At 46.2% G+C, this 22,556-nt stretch overlaps 1 protein-coding gene across 1 annotated transcript; it reads left to right on the top strand.

Moving 5' to 3' along the window:
• Window positions 1-274: 274 nt before the first annotated feature.
• On the top strand, window positions 275-18,601 carry KHDRBS1 (KH RNA binding domain containing, signal transduction associated 1). Its single transcript, XM_054395492.1, has 9 exons — window positions 275-599; window positions 8,281-8,408; window positions 9,010-9,126; window positions 10,657-10,803; window positions 12,784-12,920; window positions 13,809-14,028; window positions 14,932-14,999; window positions 15,291-15,349; window positions 18,385-18,601. Exons 1-9 carry the CDS (start codon window positions 275-277, stop codon window positions 18,480-18,482), a joined length of 1,299 nt encoding a protein of 432 aa, XP_054251467.1. The 3' UTR covers window positions 18,483-18,601.
• The last annotated feature ends 3,955 nt before the right edge of the window (window positions 18,602-22,556 follow it).

Raw genomic sequence — 22,556 nt, forward strand, 5'->3', positions numbered from 1 at the left:
CTCATTTTCGCACAGCTGTGACCGATGTCACGCTGCCAGATCTACTCCTGCGCAGTGGGAACCGAGCGACTGGTGTGTCCCTGTGCGTGGGTCAGCGCGCGGGAGCCGGCGGAGGCGGGGGGGGAGCGAGACGACGGAGGCAGAGGGGCGGGACTTCCGGCTCCTCATTTCCGGCCGTGGCGCTGCGGCGGTCGGTGTGGCACCGTTGCTTGGCCCGTTCCACTCTGCGCCCGCCTCACTGCCCCTACTGCTGCCGCTGCTCCGTCCCCCCGTTATGCAGCGCCGTGATGATCCCGCTGGCCGTATGGGCCGCGGGCCGGGCCCCGGTGGTGCCCGCCAAGGGGGTTCTCAGCAGCGGCGACCGCCCCGTGGAGGGGGGGGCCGTGGGAACGCTAGCGGGGCGCAGCCGCCACCGCTTCTGCCGCCCGGCTCTACGGGAGGCGGCTCGTCCGGTCAGGCCTCCTCCGGCAACCCCGCTCCCCTGCTGACCGGGTCCGCTGCCAAGATGGAGCCTGAGAACAAGTATCTGCCCGAGCTGATGGCCGAGAAGGACAGCCTCGACCCGTCCTTTACGCACGCCATGCAGCTCCTCACAGCAGGTACCGGGGGCCGGGCAGGGCGGGACGGCCCTTTGTAGGGCACCTCTAGGCTCGGTGGGACGGGCAGGTTTTCTCCGGTCTCGGTGGAGTGGACACGGTACCCCTGGAGCTCGATGGGGCCGGTAGGACCGGAGGCAGCTCCTACTAAACGCTTTGTGCCGCAGGATTGTAGAAGGACCCTCACGCACCCCGGGTCGCTGAGACGGCGGCGGGCGGCTCCCGGGAGAAGCAGGGGAGGTGGGGAGGCGGCAGCCCCTGCGCCGGTCCAGTCTGACTGGCCTGCCCGCTGCGAGATGAAATCTGGGGGTTTGGAAGATGAGAGATTTCTGTGTTTAGCTCTGTGGTTAATAGAGAGCTTGGGCTGGGAGAAACGCAGACCCAGAAGTTTCTTTTTAACACACGGCGTGCCGTCATACCGGCCCGTTCCATCCCTGGGGAGAGGAGGGGAACGGTAAAACCTGAGATTGTCCATTTAGTATCTGCTTGAGCCCCTGTGAGGCACGGCTTGTGATCTCTTTGATTTGGTTTTCCGCTCTGATAATCTGTGTTAGAGCTTGTTTCGTGCTTCTGATGAACCTAAAGAGGCACTGGAAATGGCAGTCTTTGTTCTGTGCCCAGACCAAGCCTTCTCCTTCCCCATCACTGCCCAATCGCCCTGGCGCTCTGATTTCTCCACGGAGCAGCTGCTGCTGCGCCCGCGTTTCGTGGCTCTTTCGAGGAGGTTCAGCTGCTTCCAGACACCGTAGTCAGCTGAAAAATTGGGATGACTTTTAAATGATTTCCTACCGCTTCCAGCTTTCTGTGCGTACGCGTAGTGAGGAGCTGGGGAGGTACCCGGCGTGAGGCTGTGCTCAGCTTTCAGCAGCCAGAGGAGCGGAGTGCTCTGCTTTTAACTGATTTGGAGGTTTGAGGTCTTGAAAAATGTGGTGCCACAACTGGTGCGGGGCTAGAGGTTTTTATTAGCACCTCCTTTAATACAGGGAAGAATCCTTGGGGAATAGCTGCCTCCCATTGTGTGAGGAACTGAGGGATAGCGTCACGGGGGCGGGGCGGGGGGAGGGTGTGGAACTTGGCATCACTCGCGGGCATCTCGATCTAAATAAATGAGTTTTATAATCCGATTTGCTGAGAATTTAATGGTTTTTTTTTCATTAACAAAAGCCTTTTAGCCAGCTGATGCTCCACAGCACGGTAGTAATGCTTCCCAGGGAAATGAAACCTGAGGAGCTGGCTGATTCCTGCACAAAGGAGAAGGTTCTCAGCCCCACTTAGCAAAGCTTTGGAGTAACAAGGGTTGATGAAGGGTTTTTACATTCATTTTCAACATTGCTGATGGTAGCTTGCAGCTTTGTGAGACTTCAGGTTGATCACTGGAAGAGTTCCAGGTGCTTCCTGCTTACTTTGGGTGTTTTGAAAAGTCTTTGCCCTTTGGGGAGCGTTCACCAGCAGCCCAAATTTGGAGTGATCTGAGCAGGAAGCTCATGAGAAAGAAGCTGAAGTTTAGGTGTTAGCTGTTTCGGTGACTAAATCCCTTTGCACAGATGACTCCAAGCTGTTCTGGATGGCTCAGAATGTCCCTGCTGCTGTGACACGCTTTGGGGATGTGTTGCAGAAGCTGCTGTAAAGCTTACTGTGGAATTTAGGTCTGGGTCAAAGATTTTAGTACATATGGCCAGCACAGCTTGAGCAAAATGACTTCCAGACAAAGAAAGAACTGAGTGTCAGCAGTATTCCTGCTCCAGCCTCTCCTCAGGAGTGGAATTTGCTTGCCCTGCTTGCCTCTGGGAGAGAACCCTCTGTGGGTTCTTCTTCTTTAACAACAATCTGTTAAAAAAAAAAAAATCCAAAATACTTTTGTGGTTCTAAAGCTGCTCAGCATCTCGAGAGGAAAAATCAGCATTGTTTAGGAGCAAGATGAAGGGCAGCACAGGGATGTAAGACTACTCGAGTCTGAACAATGTGCTTTGTGGTGGAGAGGCAGTGAAGTGGCTACACTGCAGGGTTATGTTACTCAGCACCCTGAACACAAACTGAAAACTGGGATTTCTTGCACCCTTTGGAACATTTTCTCATCTCTGATTTTGGGGTCTTGTTCCTTTTCCACATGAACAAGAAAAGCCCTTTTCTTCCCTTTGATTCATGCCCTCCATCTGCTGTGGGGAGGGGAATGACGTTTTGAAAGACAAAATCCTCTCTGCTTGTGTGCAGTGGGAAGATGGGAGATGCCCCTTGAGGTGTTAGCTAGGTGTAGGGTTCCTTTTCCAAATCCTTGTGGTAATCTTCACTCTTTAATGGAGGAAGTCCAAGTGAAGAGTTGATCATCTCTGAGCCTTCTCTGCTGCAGATGGACCTGTCATTCCACTAGCAAGTCTCTGTGGCTCACATCTAGTTGGTCCTTATGTTAAATGCAGCCCTTAACATCCCCAGAAGTGTGGAGTGATGAGGAGGGATGGAGATGGGTGGGTTCAGAGCCGTGGGTTGGATGTGGAGAACACAAAGCAGGACCCATGAAGGGATGGAGCACTGAGCAGTTGGAGTTAGAGCAAAGCCCTGCAAAGCAGGGAGGTGTTGGAAGCCTCCTCAGCAGAGTCCTCTCTTGCCTAAAGGGGCTGGTTCCCAGGCCAGGTTCCTCCAGTTGTGTGTTCCAAGGAAGGGAAATGGGCTGTATGGGAATGTCAGATGCTGGGTGGTGGCCTCCTGAGGGTGACTTGCCAAGGAGCCAAGCAGTGGGATTAGAGATGGGCTGAGGTCACAAGGGTGATGAGAAACTGGATGTAACCCAGAGCTGTACAAGGCCCTGAAGCTTTGTGTGGAGTTCAGGCTGTCCTGAAATGGAGAAGATTATCTCCATTTCTGTGTTTCTGAGCATATTTCCTACCCCCCAAAGGAGCTGTAACTGCCACCTTAACCTTGTGCCCAGCTCCTACAGGCTGTGATGTGCCAATAACCCTTCCCTGTTGCATTTCTCAATGTATACACTGCTAAGCCATGCCAAAACCACAAGCTGCTGATGCTTGTCACTGCTGTGACCCTGCCTCCTCCTGCTCCTGTCCCCAAAGCCTCTCCTGCCTGTGCCATTTCTCACAGCTCACCTCCAGGCTCTCTGCTCTGTGCCATTTCTCACAGCTCACCTCCAGGCTCTCTGCTCTGTGCCATTTCTCACAGCTCACCTCCAGGCTTCCTCCTCCCTGCCTCATGCTTCAGCAGGGTTTCTTTTTTTCCCCATGCCCTGTGCTGGTGGCAGTCCCCTCCCTTCCTAGTGCAGAGCTGTCTGCAGATGAATCCCAGTGCAGAAGCTGGAGGGGAGGGGGGAGTTATTTCAGCAGAAAGCAGGAGGGAAGGGCTGGGCTTAGGGCTTGCCAAATTCTGCAGCTTCCACTATTGCCAAAATCCATCCAGGAACAGGTCCCTGCTTCCTTCCCTTTGGAATCAAACCAGCTGGGGACCAGCAGTGTGGGAAAGAGGGAGCTCTGCCTTCTTCCAGAGGCTCCCATCCCCAAATTCTTGTGGGTTTCAGGTGGGGGTTTCTGTTGGGGTTTTGGGCTTGGGGTCAGTATTATTGTGCTGTTGAGATAATACTCTCAGTACTGTGAGTACCCAGAAAGTGTCACTGCTTGCAGAGCCACACGTGTGCTGCAGGACAATGTCTGATGAGGGTTTTATTTTTGTCAGGGAAGAGCCTGGGCTGAGATCAGGATCACTGTGGCTGCTTTAGCCTCACCCTCGTGAAGCAGCAGCATTACCAACCCCCTTTGCCTGCCCCTTAGGATTTCTTCTGAGACAATGCAATCACTGCCCCACATGAAGTCCTGGAAACCACTGCCAGACTGCTGCCATTCCCCGTGGCAAGAAGGTAACCTTCTGCTGCTGCACCTCTGACAGGAGGCATTGCTTAACCCCTCGAGGTGTGCTGCTCCTTCCTATCAGTAAGTGGTCTGACAAACTGCTACCACTCTTCATTCAGTGCTGCTTCATGTCCTGGAGCTGATGTGCCAGAATGCAGGGCAGATAAGGCTGGAATCCAGAGCAGTAGGACATGCTGGAAGTGGAATGTTTGCAGTCTTCCTCCACACCTATTTCCAGACTTGGAGTTCATTGTGAAGGGGACTGTGAGGTCACCCATGCTGAGCTCCATCCCCAGAGCTGGAGAACTTCAAGTCACAGAGTCACAGACTGGCAGGGATTGGAAGGGACCTCTGGAGATTGTCTGGTCCAGCTCCTCTTGCTAGCAGGACATGTTGCAAGTGACTTCTTTGCAGTCCTCCTCCACACCTGTTTCACTGATTGCATCAGGTTGGAATGGGCTCTCAAAGGTCATCTTGTCCAACCCCCAGACTTGGAGTTCATTCTGAAGGAGTGAAGGGGGACTGCCAGGTCACCCACACTGAGCTCCATCCCCAAAGCTGCAGAACTTCCAAGTTATAGAATCACAGAATTCTGGGGGCTGGAAGGGACCTCTGGAGATCATCCAAGTCCAACTCCCCTGCCAGAGCAGGATCACTTAGGGCAGGTTGCACAGGACAGCATCTAGGCAGGTTCAGAATGAGTTTTTCTGCTCTTCAAGGTTTCTTCTGTGTTTCAGATTTCATCTGAAGACTTGGTGAGAGTGGATCTGATGTTTTTGTGGGGTTTAGCAAATGGTTAATTATTTGCTGCCCTCACAGAGTGATTCCCAGGTGCAGCTGCTGCAGGAGGCAGAGTGAATTTTGCTGGGTGGTTGATGTCAGCTGTGAGTCACTGGTGTGCAGGGGCTGACCTCTGACTGCATTGTGTTTTGGCAAGGTCTAGAAGATGCCTCTGGGTAGTTTTCATTTACATCAAGAAGGTTTTACGGTGCTTTAATTCTTGCCATGTATAGAAAACGTTTCTTGTTACCATTCAAAATGTATTTGAAGAAATCAACTTGCTGGGTTTAGAGAGCCAAAATATTTGAGAGGTGATCACATTGGATTTAGGGAGTCTAAAGCTCTGCCTGAGCAGGGACAAAGCCACCAATGCAACCTTCAGCTTCCAAATCTTAATTCTTTGCTCTGTTCTTAGAGCTAAAAATCAAAACACTCCCTAAAGCCACCCAGGGCAGCCAGCTCTGTATCTTATCTCATCCATTTTATAGTTCTTGAATTTTGGTCTTTTTTTGGTGGTTTGTTTTTTTTTTTCACTTTAGCATCATGTCTTTAGAAAAATCATTTCTTTTTAAAGCAGAAATCCACTGCCTTCAGCAGCTTTGTGGCTCTGTGCTGGACTCTTTCAAGCAGTTCCCTGAGGCCCTTCTGGAACTGAGAGGCCCAGAACTGGACACAATCTTCCAGATGTGGCCACACCAGGATAGAATAGAGTGGCAGGAGAACCTCTCTGACCTACTCACCACAGCCCTTCTAATCCACCTCAGGATGCCATTGGCCTTCTTGGCCACAAGGACTCATTGCTGGCTCCTGGCCAGCCTTGTGTTCAGATAATATGCCAAGTCTCTGATATTCCACTCTTCTGAAACCAAAATCATGACCACTGTGGCCAAAGCACAAAGCTTCTGACCTGGACAGATATCACAGGAAGCACCAAGATCTTGCAGCTGCCCTCTTTGCATTCTGGCAGTGACAAAGCAGACTTGAGTTTCAGTTGTGTCTTGCAGCTTTAATCCACGTATGGATATCATCTTGTGAAATTGTCTCTCTTTCCTCCTGAGATGTGAGAAGTTGCATTTAGAGCTTTTTTCAGCTCAGAGGAGATATTTATAGCTCTTGGGTTTGCTGGGGAAATGGCACAATTTAATCTTTTAAGGTCATACTCCTCTCCTGCTAAGCATCTGGAAATGGTAATTTGTGATGGCTAAGCATGGTGTGACCAATTTATTTCTCAGGCCAAAGAGTGCAAATGGTTCACAAGTGATTGGAGATTGTTAGTAATGGGTTGGCTCCAAATTTGGGGGAGATCATTGTGTAGTGCTGAGCATTAAATAAAAATCATTCCTGGCTGGATGTTCCTGGAACACAAAAGCCTGTCAGCTGGGGACTGTGTTGCTTTGAAAGATGTTGAGTGTTCTCCTTGTGCAAAGAGAGCTGCATTAATGCCTCTAAGAACCCCTGTTGGAAGTGCCTGCCTTGAAGATCTTTAGTCAGAGATTCACAGGTTGGAAGGGACTCTCAAAGGGCATCTTGTCCACCCCCCTTGCAGGCAGCAGGGACACCTCCAACTAGATCAGGCTGCCCAGGGTTACATCAAGCCTGATCTTGAATGTCTCCAGGGAGAGGGTCTCATCCAGTGCTCTCCATTTGGGTTGTCTGTAAAGAGATGACTGCCTCCAACTATCTCTCAGTGACCACTGAATTCCCAGCCAGGCTGGAGAGGTTGTTTGTGTACCAGTTCCTAATTAGCCTACCTTCATGACCTACTTCCAGAAGGTTACTTGGACTTTGTTCCACATCCTCCTGAGGCTGCAGCATGCCTTCAGTTCAAGTCAGAGGCTGCCCCTCTGGTTTTCCAGGACTCTGTAATTCACAACATACATTAAAAATCAGAATCTTATTTTAAGAGACAAGAGGAAAAAAAAAAAAAAAAGAAAAGGAATGTGTGGTTGTTGCAGTGTCTGAATTAAGTTAAGGACTTGTGACACTTGCTTTTAGGGCTGTGTGCCTGAGGCTTACAACTCAAGAAGCCCAGTTGGGAAGAAAGGAAAGTGCATTTCCTTTAATGAAATGAAGCTCATAAGACTTTCATCAGCTAGACTGCACTCTGGAGTGTCACTGGGGCAGGCTTCTCTTTATTGGGGTTCCTCAACTACAGTTCCTAATGTCAAGATGTGTTGACACCACTAACTGAATTACAGATCTAAACCAGCTCATCAGCTCCAGCCATGAGGACTTGCCTGATGTGCTGCTGGCCACAGCCTTAGCACAACTGTGTGCAGTCACAGAGTGACAGATTGCATAGGGTTGGAAGGGACCCTCCAAGGGCATCTTGTCCAACCCCCCTGCAGGCAGCAGGGACATCTCCAGCTAGATCAGGCTGGGCAGGGCTACATCAAGTCTGATCTTGAATGTCTCCAGGGGCAGGGTCTCAACCACATCCCTGGGCAACCTGTTGCAGTATTTCACCACCCTGGTACTGAAGAACTTCTACCTGGTGTCCAACCTAAATCTGCCCTGCTCCAGTTTCAAACCATTGATCCTTGTCCTATCCCCACAAGCCCTTCTAAACAGTCCCTCCCCAGCCTTCCTGTAGGTCCCCTTCAGATATTGAAATGCAGCTCTGAGGTCAGAGGGGTTGGGGCTGGTTTTGTTGTAGGTTTGGGAGCCCACACAAGGGCACTGCCTTCATGGTGGAGGCAGGAGCTTGGGGACTGGTAGAGGAAGACACAGCAGAAGTAAGATGCAATACTGTGTTTGCAGTTTCCTCCTTTTATCTGTTGAAGTTATTTATAGGCTGTTGGTTCTTATTTTTGTTCATTATCCCCTTTTTTGCCTTCTGGAATTCTTAGGTGTGAAGGGAGAAAGAGGCAGGCTGTGGGCTGGCACTGCTGAGGTTGGCACTGCCTATCCAGATTCCATGAGTGCAATGCTGAGTGCTGGTCATCTATTGACAGAGAAATTCAGGGGGCAGGGAGGGTGGTGTCCTGTCCTAATTCCAACTCTACAGCTGATGCTGGTTTGAGGAATGTAAGCAGCCCTATTTTTGTCTTGTTTAGAGATTGAAAAAATTCAGAAGGGTGAAACAACCAAGAAGGATGAGGAAGAGAACTACCTGGATTTATTTTCCCACAAGAATATGAAACTGAAAGAACGAGTTCTGATCCCTGTCAAACAGTATCCCAAGGTGAGGGCCAGGAAATAGCTTCCTGAATCTCTGGGATTTGCTTGGGTTTCTGTGGATTTTTGGGGTGGGTGTGGGGTTTTTTTATGGCTGACGTGGAGATAGCAGCTGTCAAAAGTCTCATCAGGAGTTGTGCCACTGTCTCTGTGACCTTTTTTTCTCTCCTGGGCAAGCTTGTGGGGTCTGATTTCTTAATATATTACATTTGGGATCAAGCATAGCTGGGATCTTTTATGACTGGAATAGACACTCCCAGATGTAGAGCTTTGAGTTTTACAGTTAAGAACTCATTTAACTCTCCAGGCTTGCTGGAGAGTAGATGTTAGAATTAAACACTTTACAGGAGTTCATTTCACTTGATTGTATTTTGGTTGGTTGGTTTTGTTGTTTTGTTTTGGGTTTTTTCCCCTCAGAAAGAATGTTCTGGGATTTAAATTTTCTTGTGCATTTTTTTTTTTGTCTCATTTTCTTGATGAGGTGAAGAACAAATGGGAGTGATCAAATTCTTCTGTCAGCCAGCATAACACTGAGAAAAGCTTCGTTAAGGCTTCTTAACTCTGGAGCTTATTTTCCTTTGGCTTTTGTTTTGTTTCTTCATTTACAGTTCAACTTTGTGGGAAAGATTTTGGGACCTCAAGGCAACACCATCAAGAGACTTCAGGAAGAAACTGGTGCTAAGATATCTGTGCTTGGGAAGGGTTCTATGAGAGACAAAGCAAAGGTGAGGGCATCACCCTTCAAAGCATCCAATGATGCCTTTCAGTTTGCTTCTGTGAGAAGTCACAGAATCCCAGCCTGGTGGGGGGTGGAAGGGACCTCTGGAGATCATCCAGTCCAAACCTCTTGCCAGAGCAGGGTCACTAAGAGTCATAGAATGGCTCAGGTTGGAAGGGACCTCAGAGATCATCTGCTCCAAGCTTCCTGCCATGGGCAGGGACACCTCTCAGCTTGACTCAGCTGCTCAAGGCCTCATCCAGCCTGGCCTTGAACACCCCCAGGCAAGAGGCATCCACAGCCTCCCTGGGCAGCCTGTGCCAGAGTCTCACCACCCTCCTACTGAAGAACTTTTTCCTCAGCTCCACTCTAACCCTGCTCTCCCTCAGCTTCAAACCAATTCCCCCTTGTCCTGTCTCTAGACACCCTCAGGAAAAGTCTCTCTGCAGCCTTCCTGTAGGATCCCTTCAGGTACTGGAAGGCAGCTCTAAGGTCCCCCTGGAGTCTTCTCCTTTCCTCAAGGCTGAACACCCCCAGCTCCCTCAGCCTGTCCTCATAGCAGAGGAGCTCCAGCCCTTGGCTCATCTTTGTGACCTTCCTCTGGACTCACTCCAACAGCTCTGTGTCCTTCTTATGAAGCTACAAACAAGCCAGAGGGGCAAAAGCTTTTCATGCCAATGAAGTAAAAAAGCTGAATTGTTAACAGCTCTGTTACAGTTTTTGGAGTGAGCAGGAAGGAGGGAGAAAATTCTTTTCATTTTTTCTGCTGAAAAAAAAAAAACCCTCCTGGCACTTTGTGATTCACTAAAGATTATCAGGAACATGCTGCCTCAACATCTTCACTGAACCATGAGAATTTAAGGATTTCAGAGGGGACAGCTGGAAAAAAAGAATTCTTTTTTCCTTATTATTTTTTTGTTCTGGAGGGGAAACTTTCTCCTTCAGAGAACGACTTTGAAGGAGTTGCTGGAATTAATTCTAAGGTCCCTTCCAACCTGAGCCATGCTAGGATTCTTAAAGCCAGCTGATTAACACAAGGATCAAAGAGTGGAGTTGAGGAAGCTTCTTGAGCTTCTTTTTCCTTCAGAGAACAACTTGGAAGGAGTTGCTGGAATTAATTCTAAGGTCCCTTCCAACCTGAGCCATTCTGGGGTTCTTAAAGCCAGCTGATTAACACAAGGATCAAAGAGTGGAGTTAGAGGAAGCTTCTTTGAGGCATCAGACTTCACTAGGGGGAAAAGAGCACCTCAAGCAGAGAAAGGTGAGGAAAAAGACCACAGCTTGCAGATGCTTAATCTTCTGGGAGGGGGAGGAAAATAAAGAGCCTGGTGTCAATGCATTGGCAAAAATATCAATCACCTGGAAAGGCAGCTCTAAAGAGATGGGAAGTGTAGGTGGCACCTGGATGCTGTCATCCTCTGTGTCCAGGGATGGCTTGGGCAGACATTTCCTGTGAAGGGAAAGAAAGAGAAAGCTAAAAGCAAAGTTGTTTCTCTGCATCTTTAGTTTGAGGAATCTCTGCTCTGCTTTATTTCAGGAGGAGGAGCTGCGTAAAGGGGGGGATCCAAAATACGCTCACCTAAATATGGATTTGCATGTCTTCATTGAAGTTTTTGGACCCCCTTGTGAAGCTTATGCTCTGATGGCTCATGCCATGGAAGAAGTCAAGAAGTTCCTTGTCCCAGTATGTACATTGATCTTCTTCCCTTTTGGAAGGAGGTTGATGGGTTGGAGATGGGGAAGATTTGCAGAGTGTGAGGCTCGAGCTGCAGGACTTGGTGTGGTTGAGGAAGCCCTGGAGTATTAAACCTGTCTGGCAACTTAAGATAGGATTACTAAGGTTGGAAAGGATCTCCAAGATGAAGTCTAACCAGTAACCCAGCACTGCCAAGTCCCCCACTAAACCATGTCCCTCAGTGCCACATCTCCACAGGTTTTCAATCCCTCCACCACTGTCCTGGGCTGCCTGTTGCAGGGCTTGACAACCCTTTTGAGGAAAAAAACTGTTCAAGTCCAACCTAAACCTTTCCTCTTGTAATTTGAGGCCATTTCCTCTCATCCTGCTGCTTGTTCCCTGGGAAAAGAGACCTGCCTGTACCCTGGCACCACGTTCTGGGAGCTGAGAATCCTCAGCCTGAAATCCCAGGGGTGGGTGGAACCCTGGAGCGGTGGGTAGCAGGGAAGTGTGGAAAAGGATGTGGGCACTGTGTGATTTCTGTGAGTCTGACACAGAGAGGAGGAGGAGAAATTGCTCTGCAGAGTGTCTTTGAAGGAAAGAGGTCATCTTCAAGGAGCCCCTGGGAGGTACAAAACCTCAGCTTGCTAAAGCGAGCGTGCAGCCTTGCTATTTAAAGAGTCTTATCTGTGGCTGCCTTCAAGCAGCGTGTTAAACTCGTGAAAACTGGCAGAGGAGTCACTATGGAAGCCAGCAGTGCTGTGAAGACACATCTGATAGGAGCCTCCTTGCTTTGTGGTGTTGCCATAGCATTGTGAAGATGCTCTGAGCCAGGCCCAGCTTGTCTGAGATGCGGAGGGGACGGGAGGGCTCCGATGGCTTTCTGCAGGGTCAGCAGAGATCTCTGCTAATTCTTGAAGCTAGATCCCCTTGAGGGGAGAGAGCCTCCTGGAGCCAGGCACATGCTGAGTGCCTAAGAAATGGAAAGGACAGCCTGGATTTGCAAATGGGAGTTTTACTCTTCAGCAGGCTGCAGCCTTCCTTCGGTGTGTCAGTGTGACATGCTGTGTGGGCTCTCTGCCAGCCACTTGCCTTTAAATGGGAGCTGTGAGGTGCTGAAGGTGAGAGATGGCTTGCCTGGCTTCACCCCTCAACTCTCCAATGTTTGCAAATACATCTTAAAGCACCACAGAATCATTTAAGCTGGAAAAGGCCTGGGTCATTAAATCCAGCCATTAACCCACTGTTAACAGGTGTGCTTCTGAGCCATGTCCCTCAGCACCACATCTACCCAGTACTTCCAGGGAAAGAGACTCCACAGCCTCCCTGGGCAGCCTGTGCCAGTCTTTGACAACCTTTTCAGGGAAGAAATGACTCCTAATACCCAATCTAAACCTCCCCTGGTGCAACTGGAAGCCATTTCCTCTCATTCTATCACTTGTTACCAGGAAGGAGACCAACCCCCACCTGCCTCCAACCTCCTTTCAGGGAGCTGTAGAGAGCAATGAGCTCTCCCCTCAGCCTCCTTTTCTCCAGGCTGTACAACCCCAGTTCCCTCAGCCACTCCTCACCAGCCCTGTTCTCCAGACCCTTCACCAGCTTCTTTGCCCTTCTCTGGGCACATTCCAGCCCTTCAGTGCCCTCTCAGAGTTAGGAGCCCACCACAAGGAAGACCTCTTGCTGACATCCCTGGCATGCTGAACATCAGATAGCTCCAGAACCCTTGTGGGGGAGGTCCTCTGCCCAGGGACCAGCTGTGGTGCTCACTGCAGCTCCTGGGCGTGCAGGTGGTGTGTCCTCCTTGGCCTGTTTGGAGGAGGCTGGCAGCTGTACACTGCTGCCTGCTGAGCAGTTCCCAGGAAAACTAACCGGCAGCTTTTCATTTAGGACTCTCAGGTTATTGCACATTCCTGTTGGCAGTTGATGATATCCTGCAGCACAGGCTGGCTAGTTAGCTGTTCTTTGGAGTTGACTCTCTCCCTTTTCTAGGATATGATGGATGATATCTGTCAGGAGCAGTTCTTGGAGCTCTCCTATCTGAACGGTGTCCCAGAGCCAGCTCGTGGCCGAGGAGTCCCTGTGCGGGGAAGGGGAGCAGCTCCACCACCACCTCCACCTGTTCCAAGGTACCTTTCCCAAACCCACACACCTGGAAACGTTGCATCTTGCTCAGAGCTGCCCTGATAGATGAGGTTCAAACTGCTTGTTCTCACCACTCAGCTGTTGGCCTTGACCTTGGCTTTTGGCCAAGGCTTTCTAGCCTTGTGTGTTGCAATGCTCTCAGCCAGCTGGCACCAAACTGTTTTGTGTGTTTTGAGATGTAATCTGGGGGCAGTGGGATTGTCTCCTGTCATCTTTTGGATGCCTGAAGTCAGTAGCTTCATAAAGTAACCTTTCACAAACTGGCCTGCAAAGCCATGTGTAGATTGATGGGGGTCTTGTTTGCTTCTGGAGCCTTTAGCAGAAGAAGCAATTTCAGTTTGAAGTGACCTTCCTCTGAAAGTTAGAGGCTGGCATTATTCTGTCATTGCTGTCAAGGCACTGGGAGAAATTGGTGATCAAGCTGTTACTGTAGTTCTTGCTTCACTACCTCTTTCCTAAAGAGAAAGTCTTTGCTTTGCTGAGTGTTTAGCTCAGAAGTGCCCCTGCTCATCTCACCACTGATCTTCACAGGCCTGAGGTGGAGCACTCATTACAGGTTAGTGCCAGGGGCTTGCTTGAAATGAACTCAGAGAAATGATTTGGCCAGAGGTTGGTGTCAGATTTATGTCTTCGTCTGTGCAACATCTAACACAGCAGAGGCCTCATCCCAGAAGAGGTTTCTGTAAATCCTGCAGTGCAAGAGCATTAACAACTCCTGATGAAGAATTCGTGGCTCAGCTGATGAGGACTCTTCCTTTATCAAGCTGCTGCATTTTAAAGCAGGTGGAAGAAGCACCTGGGCTGCCCTCAGGGCTCAGCTCAAGCAGGAGCACAGCCAGAGCTGTTCACAATCCTTTCTCTCTCCTTTTCAGGGGACGTGGGGTTGGTCCTCCCCCTCCTCCACCTCCTCCTCGGGGGGCCCTGGTGCGAGGAGCCCCAGTGAGGGGTGCCATTGGCAGGGGGGCTGCTGTAGCCCGTGGAGTGCCTCCCCCCCCAGCAGTACGAGGTGCTCCTGCACCCAGAGCACGTGCAGCTGGCATCCAGAGGATACCACTTCCTCCTCCTCCTGCTCCAGAATCCTATGATGAATATGTAAGAAACTCTTCTTTTTTTTTTTTTTTTAATCTTTGGGGTGGTTTTTTCCTTCTCAGTTCCAACTACCTGACCGTGCGTTAGGCACTCAATGTTATTAAACTAAAGGCTAAAAGCAGTGAAATTGCATCAGAAAAGTGACCCCCAGCCACTAGTGGGGTGCTGGGTGCCCTGCTCTGCCTTTTTTAATCCCCATAGGAACTGCTAATATTGTAAATGCAAGGGGAAGAGTGGGGTTTCTTAAACCGAAATGTACCCCCGAGGCTGCAATTTGCCCTAAAAATCACCAAGATTGATCTCATTTACTCCTCCTGCAAGAGAAGTCTTTTGAGCATGGAACACCAAAGGTTTCTCACTGCCCCCCAAATCCATGAAGGGAATATGTGAATGAGAGCTAAGCATCAGCCTCCTGCCAAGCTTCTCTTGGCATCTCTGTTCTTGGTGTTCTTAAAGGAAAACCAAGACAACTGGGTTGGATACACAGCAGCATTTTGGGGAATCCTCAGCAGTATTGATGTTTCTACAAAGTCTGTTTCTCCTCATGCTAAAACCTCTCACAAAACCAATCAACAGTTAATAGGTTGGGATTTGTCCACCTGTAAACCTTGTGGTGTGGGTACCACACCCTGGCACATGGATTTGGACTGCAGACAAACTGCAGCCTTGGACATGTAAATGACTTGGATAGTCAGTTTTAGTGTGGCTCATTCCCCCCAGGCCATGGGACACAAGGAGGTGTTGGTTACCTTTGTCTTATGATTGAGCCCCTTCCCTGTGGAAAATCAGGATTCCCAGGCTCCTCTGAGAGCAGCTGTAGCCTGAGTTCAGTTTTGCCATTCCTCTTGCTCAGGCTTTGACCTTTGGTCCTTCCATTCACACTGTTTATGTCATCATCCATTTTAGGGCTATGATGATGCCTATGCAGACCAGAGCTATGAGGGCTATGAAGGTTACTACAGCCAGGGCCAAGGGTGAGTTGCTTGTCTCTGTTACTGAGCTTTATGCATGATCCTGGTTTCTTTAGCTTCTCTTAAAGGAATGGAAACTCATTTCTAAGCTTGAGCTGTAGAGAGAGTGCCCTATTCCACTGGAATCAACATGGGAAATCACTTTTGGGGGTGTCCCAGTGTCCTTGACAATCCAGGGCACCATGGCCATGAGTCATGTTGGGGCATTTTTGCTTTCAAAGTGTTTGTGCAAGTCGTGTCAGTCGAGGAGTGTGATTTCAGCACCATGTGTAATCACCCTAATTACTCTTCCAGGGACACAGAATACTATGATTATGGACATGGGGAGGCACAGGATACCTATGAAGCTTATGGTATGTCTGGGAATGCTGTTCTCTTGACTGGGAAGGGGCTGCCCATAGTTGGGAATTACCTACAGTGGTTGGGAATTGCTTGTGGCCTACCAGGTGTTTTCCAGTGCTACTCCATGCTCTGAGCAAAAGCTTGAGGACAGCCTTAAGGATTCCTCATGGTAGAATATTTATGCCCTAGAGATTTCACAGAGTGGTTTGGGTTGGAAGGGGCTTTAAAGATCATCCAGTTCCAATCCCCTGCCATGGGCAGGGACACCTCCCACCAGCCCAGGTTGCTCAAGGCCTTATCCAGCCTGGCCTTGAACATCTCAAGGGAGGGGGCATCCACAACCTCCCTGGGCAACCTGTTCCAGTGTCTCCCCACCCTCACTGGAAAGAACTTCTTCCTAATCTCCAGCCTAAATCTACCTTCCAGGTCTGAACCAAAGGCATTCTGTGGTTTTTAGGTTCTTAAACTAGCTTGATTGTCCAAAGATGATGCTTTTAAAATTCCCTTTTTTTTTAACTATGGAAATAATCTTTTCATTCCCTTGTAGCTTTAGAGTATTTTAAGAGCTCTGGATTTCCACCCACCGTGATGCTTTTGCTGGAATCTGGTTTGCAGGGATTGTATTTTGTAGAGCTGGATGAGCACATGGTTCCATCTGCTTCCTTATCCTCAGAAACCTGCTCACTGACACTGTACATTTGCTTGGAAAATGGATTTAAGTGTCACACAAAGGCCTCACTTTGGGGGGAACAACTTTGGTCAAGAGGATTTGCAAGTAGTCCTTGAAGTTTAGCTAGTTTGAATTGCCTAAAGCCCTCAACTTAGAGGTGTGAGAGACCAATTTATAGAACCATAGAAAGGTTTGGGTTGGAAGGGACCTTGAAGACCATCCAGTTCCAACCCCCCTGCCACGGGCAGGGACACCTTCCACCAGCCCAGGTTGCTGAAAGTCTCTTGAACACCTCCAGGGAGGAGGCATCCACAGCCTCCCTGGGCAACCCACTCCAGAGTCTCACCACCCTCATGCTGAAGAACTTCTTCCTCAGCTCCACTCTAACCCTACTCTCCCTCAGCTTCAAACCATTCCCCCTTGTCCTTGCCTCTAGACACCCTCAGGAAAAGTCCCTCTGCAGCCTTCCTGTAGGCTCCCTTCAGGTACTGGAAGGCAGCTCTAAGGTTCCCCCTGGAGTCCTCTCTTCAGCTCCCTCAGCCTGTTAAGTCATGAGGATTTCAAATTCAGGTGCTTCACCAGAGATGCTTTTCCAGTCCAAGATGCACTGGAGCAGACAGCTGCTGTCAGTCCCCTTGGCTGTCTTTCCTGCCTTCAATGCCTTGGTTTGTTGCCTGTGTTGGTCATGCAGCACAAAGAGGCTTTTGTGCCTCCTGCTTGGTAGGAGAGTGGTGGTGGTGTCTGGGCTGTGAAGGCCAAAAATGCTCATTGTATACTTGGCATGAAGTTGCCACAGCTAATCTGTTTATCCACAGTCATTTCCTTTTGGTCTCTGCTTTCACAGAAACAGAATTAGAGAAGTAAATCGTTGAGCCAGGCTGGAGATTGGTCTGAGAGAATGGGAATGTGCTCCGTGGTGGTAGGAACAGGCTTGGCTGCCATAAACTGGTGGCCCTGGAGGGAAAGGCAGGTGTGGAAGTAGGAGTGGTGCAAGCACAAGCCCATAACCAAAGCTGAGTTTGGGTATTTGGGGCTTCAGCTACCTAAGGGTCAATAGGGGATTGCCCTTCATTGGCTTGTGGTGGTAGCAGAAGGGTTTGGGCTGTCCTGGTGAGTGCAGTGTCCCATCAGCAGGTCCAGCACCAGCAGTGTCTGCTCTGAAGAGGCAGCAGATGCTGTCTGGCTGTACATTTTCCTTGTTTGTAGAAGGGAAGGCACACAAAGTCCCAATCTGGAGGCAGGCTGGTGTCTGGAAGTCCAGTCAGACACTCTGCCATCCTACACCTCTTTTTTTTTTTTTCTTTCTATTTTTTCTTTTTTTTTTCCTTTTTTATTTTTTCCTTTTTTCCTTTTCTTTTTCCTTTCCTTTTCTTTTTTTCCCTTTTTTTATTTTTTCCTTTTTCCTTTCCTTTTCTTTTTTTTCCCTTTTTTATTTTTTCCTTTTTCCTTTCCTTTTCTTTCTTTTTCCTTTCCTTTTCTTTCTTTTTCCTTTCCTTTTCTTTCTTTTTCCTTTCCTTTTCTTTCTTTTTCCTTTCCTTTTCTTTCTTTTTCCTTTCCTTTTCTTTCTTTTTCCTTTCCTTTTCTTTCTTTTTCCTTTCCTTTTCTTTCTTTTTCCTTTCCTTTTCTTTCTTTTTCCTTTCCTTTTCTTTCTTTTTCCTTTCCTTTTCTTTCTTTTTCCTTTCCTTTTCTTTTTCCTTTCCTTTCCTTTTCTTTCTTTTTCCTTTCCTTTCCTTTTCTTTCTTTTTCCTTTCCTTTCCTTTCCTTTCCTTTTCTTTCTTTTTCCTTTCCTTTCCTTTCCTTTCCTTTTCTTTCTTTTTCCTTTCCTTTCCTTTCCTTTTCTTTCTTTTTCCTTTCCTTTCCTTTCCCTTTCTTTCTTTTTCCTTTCCTTTCCTTTCCCTTTCTTTCTTTTTCCTTTCCTTTCCTTTCCCTTTCTTTCTTTTTCCTTTCCTTTCCTTTCCCTTTCTTTCTTTTTCCTTTCCTTTCCTTTCCCTTTCTTTCTTTTTCCTTTCCTTTCCTTTCCCTTTCTTTCTTTTTCCTTTCCTTTCCTTTCCCTTTCTTTCTTTTTCCTTTCCTTTCCTTTCCCTTTCTTTCTTTTTCCTTTCCTTTCCTTTCCCTTTCTTTCTTTTTCCTTTCCTTTCCTTTCCCTTTCTTTCTTTTTCCTTTCCTTTCCTTTCCCTTTCTTTCTTTTTCCTTTCCTTTCCTTTCCCTTTCTTTCTTTTTCCTTTCCTTTCCTTTCCCTTTCTTTCTTTTTCCTTTCCTTTCCTTTCCCTTTCTTTCTTTTTCCTTTCCTTTCCTTTCCCTTTCTTTCTTTTTCCTTTCCTTTCCTTTTCTTTCCCCTTTTTGTTTTTGTTTGTTGTTGTGTTTATATTTCCACAGGGCAAGATGACTGGAATGGAACCAGACCCTCCCTGAAGGCCCCACCAGCCAGGCCTGTGAAAGGGGCTTACAGAGAGCACCCATACGGACGTTATTAAACCAACAAAAATAACAAACATGAGGGAAAAAATATCAATTATGAGCAAAAAAACCCCCAGTTGTTACTGATTCTTGTATCTCCCAGGATTCCTGTTGCTTTGCCCACACCAGACAAGTAATTGTCTCCCTGTTTTTCTTCATGGCCCTTTTTTTTTCCCCTCCCACTCCATCCTCACCCCCCTGCATTCTGGCTTCTTGTATGTAGTATTTTTAAAAAAATGAGTTAACTAGATTTAGAGGACAGACTTTTAATTAATTTCTTTTTTTTCCCTGCTGTTTTCTTTTTTTTGTTGTTTTTTTTAAGTGTGTAGATTGCTTATTTTTTTCCTTTCTCTGTTGTTTAGATAAAAAAAACCTGTACCTTTTTTAATAAAAAGAGAAAAAAACCAAACAAAAACATAGAAAGAAACCAAAAGTTGAGTTAAAAAAATGTTAGTTTCCAGTTCTTTGCTTAGCAGTTATGAGATTTAAGGGGTTTGTTAACCTTTTAAGTTTGGTTATGTTTTCTTTTGTAAGGAACCCATAAAAGTTGCTAGTTGCAGAATCCCAAAGTAGGCTACATTTCAAAATTCAGGGTTGTGGGGTTTTTTTAAAGCATTAAAAAAAAAAAAAACATCATAATGTTAATGTTAGCTGCATTTAAAAGTAACCTCAGACATCAAACTGTCCTTAAAAACAAAACAAAAAAAAAACCCTGATTGCTGGTTGAAATCTTAAGTTTAAATTTTAATACAAAGGATCCTCAAACAAATTAAATAACTGATTTTTTTTTTCCTTTTAAAAACTAATTGACTTTAAAGAAAACAAACAATTAGAGTTGTGGAGAGAAAAAAAAAAAAAAAAAAAGAAAAAATTGACTTTTCTTATGTGGGTTTTGAAATCTAGCCCCGGAATGTACAGTGTTGAGAGATGCTTGGGAAGCTGTTTTTGTTTTTTTTTTTCCCGTTGTAAAAGGGGGTTCTGAGGTTGGTTCTATCTGAAGAACTTTTAAGGGAAAAAAAAAAAAAAGAAAATATATATATATTAAAAGAAAAATAATAATCAATTGACATTTCAAGCGTGGCTTTAACAGCCTAATGTTTGCTATTAGAAAGCAAGTGTTCTGTGAGTAGGTTTTGAGCTCTTCAGTGGTTTCATTTTTTTGCTAATATTTGTGGGGGGAGGGGGCAGATCAAAACAGGGCAAATTTCCATCTCTTTGCCAGCCCTGTCAGGATTACCAACCCCACCTCGGACTTGTTCAAGTGTATCTCAACACTTACTCTGCCTAAAAAGGGACACTGCAGCTGAAAACAAAAAACCAAACCAAAACAAAAATAGAGGGGAAAAAAAAATTCACTTTGTACATAGGATAAAGTCCTAATTGGATTTGTGACACTGTCCTCCCACTCTGTTTAAATGCTACATGTGTAAGTCTGCCTAAATAGGTAGCTAAAACTTGTCAAAGATGTCTGCTGCAGTCTGTCAATAAAGTTTAGTCCTTTTTTAATCAAATTAAATGTGATGAATTGTCATTTTTGTTTGATTTTTTTTTTAATATATATTTTTTTAATTTGGTTGAGCTATTAAAAAAATACTAGTGATTTTAAAATTTTTATTATTTTTATCATTATCCAAATAAATATAAATCAATGCTAAAGCTAATTGTCTTTTAAAAACATGGAGATGTTAAACAAACAAAAAAAAAGGTGGTGTGTTTTTTTTTTTTTGGTGATTCTCACACAGTTTCTCAAGCTCCCTGCATGAGCTGGAGTTTGATTTCTTTCTTTTTTAGAAAAGGGGAAAAAAAAAAAGTTTTTTCACCCCCTGGAAGTTATGCAAGCAGTTTGATCCTGACCTGTGGCAAAACAAAACAAATTAAAAAAATTTTTAAAAAAAGGAATACCCTGATCTGTGGCCAAAAAAAAAAAGTAATCTGTGGTTAGAAATCGGCTCTGTGGCAGAAGAAAAAGCTGATCTATGGTCAAAAACCTGAACTGTGTTGGAATAAAAACTTGATCTATGGTAAAAATCTTGATCTGTGGCAAAAGAAAAATCTTAATCTATGGTAAAAATCCTCATCTGTGGCAAAAAAATAGCTCTGATCTGTGGCAAAAAAAAAAATAGCTCTAGTCTGTGGCAAAATAAAAACTGATCTATGGTCAAAAACTTGATCTGTGGTAAAGTAAAATTGTGATCTTTGGTAAAAATCCTGATCTGTGGCAAAAAAATAGCCCTGATCTCTGGAAAAAAGAAGCCTCAGTCTGTGGCAAAATCTAAACTGATCTATGGTCAAAAACTTGATCTGTGGTAAAATAAAAACTGATCTATGGTAAAAAGCCTCATGTGTGGCAAAAAAATAGCCCTGATCTGTGGCAAAGTAAAATCTTGATCTATGGTAAAAATTCTGCTCTGTGGCAAAAACCAGCTCTGATCTGTGGCAAAATAAAAACACCACCTAATGTGTGGTAAGAACATCCCTGATCTGTGGTAAAAAACCTGATCCATTGGAAAAAATATTGATCTGTGGCCAAAAAAAAAAAAAAAACAACCCTGACCTGTAGCCAAAAAAACACTGATCTATGGGAAAAAAAAAAAAAAAACAAACTTGATCTGTGTGGGGAAAAAAAAGCCTCACTTGAGCCTGCTGGAAAGTGTTGATGATTTTCTTTGTTGAATTATTCAGATTTCAGGTGGCCTCACAGAATATTCCAGGCTCCAGCGTTGAGTCTGAAATGGCTTGGTGACAAAATGAAGGCTGAAAAAAACAAAAGGAGACTCAAACTCCCCTTTCCCCCCAAAAAAAAAGATCCAACCCCCCCCAAAAACAGACCCAAACTTCTCCCCCCCCCCCAAAAAAAAATCAAATCCAAGGCTTAGCTGCCACCAGAAGGAGAAGGAAATTTGCTTTCTCTAAACACCCCCTCACCCAGCCCCCCCAAACCTCTTTTTGGCTAAGTTGCTGCCCTTCCTATATTTGATTTTTATCTTTTTTTTTTTTTTTTTCCCAGTAGCTTTTACTTTGGAAAAGCCACTTAAAAATTTTGTCTCTTGTGTTTGAGAAGGGTGCTGCATATCCTCAGATCCTTCTGAGAAGGGTGCGTATGGCTGGCTCTTAGAATCTCCTCAAGTAAACTGCTGCATTTAGAAAGAACGTGGGGGGGGGGGGGGTAAAAAACAATTGGTTTGTATATAAAAAAATAAAAATAAATTTAATTTAAAAAAATTAAAAAAAAAAAAAAAACAAGCATAGAATTGTCAGGGTTGGAAGGGACCTCAAAGATCATCCAGGTTCCAACCCCCCTGCCACAAGCAGGGACGCCTCCCACTAGATCAGATTGCTCAGAGCCACATCCAGCCTGGCTTTAAAAACTACCAGGGATGGAGCTTCTACCACTTCCCTGAGCAACCTGTTCCTGAAGCTGGCATTTGGAAAAAGGGGGAGAGAATTCAACTGCTTTAGGTGGGGGGGTGGGGGGAGGTTTGAAAAAAACAGAGCTCCAGGAGCCAAACTGCTTGTGGCGAGGGCATGATTTCGAGGGGAATACTTCTTAAAAACAAGGCAAAAAAGGGGAAAAAAAAAAAGTTATTTGCAGCTTTGTGCTTGAAAGTGTCAATAACAGCGTTTTGCACAATGGTTTGGAGTCAGCTTTCAGGGTATTTATGGTCTTGCTTGATGAAAAAAAAAAAAAAAAGCTCAGCCAATATCCCCCCCTTTTAAAGGAAAGTTATCGCAGGAGAAATCAGGATGTGTAAAGCTAACAGGCATCGCAAAGCCCCAAAAAAGGTAACCTAAATGTCTGATTTTTAATAGCACATTTCTCTTTTTTTTTTCCTTTTTTTTTTTTGTTTTTTTAGTTTTTTTTTTTTTTACTGTTTTACATAAACTGTGACAGCGGATTCTGCATAAACTCCTGTTTTGAAACCGTGCTTCAGATCTTAAGTTTAATGTAAAAAAAGAAAAGAAAAAAAAAAAAAACAAAACCAAACCCCCACAACAAAACCCACCCAAAAAATTACCCTCCCTTCCCTCAAGAAAAAAAAAAAAAAGCCAAACCAAACCCTCCCCACCCCCAAGCAACCAAATGTTTAAAA

The sequence above is a fragment of the Indicator indicator genome, chromosome 33, assembly GCF_027791375.1.
Source record: "Indicator indicator isolate 239-I01 chromosome 33, UM_Iind_1.1, whole genome shotgun sequence".
Taxonomy (NCBI): domain Eukaryota; kingdom Metazoa; phylum Chordata; class Aves; order Piciformes; family Indicatoridae; genus Indicator; species Indicator indicator.

What these genes read in the sequence shown, in the direction of transcription:
- KHDRBS1 (XM_054395492.1), top strand. Translation starts at nt 275, where the DNA reads ATGCAGCGCCGTGATGATCCCGCTGGCCGTATGGGCCGCGGGCCGGGC. An exon ending in CTGTCAAACAGTATCCCAAG is followed by an intron (nt 8,409 to 9,009) that starts GTGAGGGCCAGG and finishes CTTCATTTACAG; the next exon opens with TTCAACTTTGTGGGAAAGAT. An exon ending in TCAAGAAGTTCCTTGTCCCA is followed by an intron (nt 10,804 to 12,783) that starts GTATGTACATTG and finishes TCCCTTTTCTAG; the next exon opens with GATATGATGGATGATATCTG.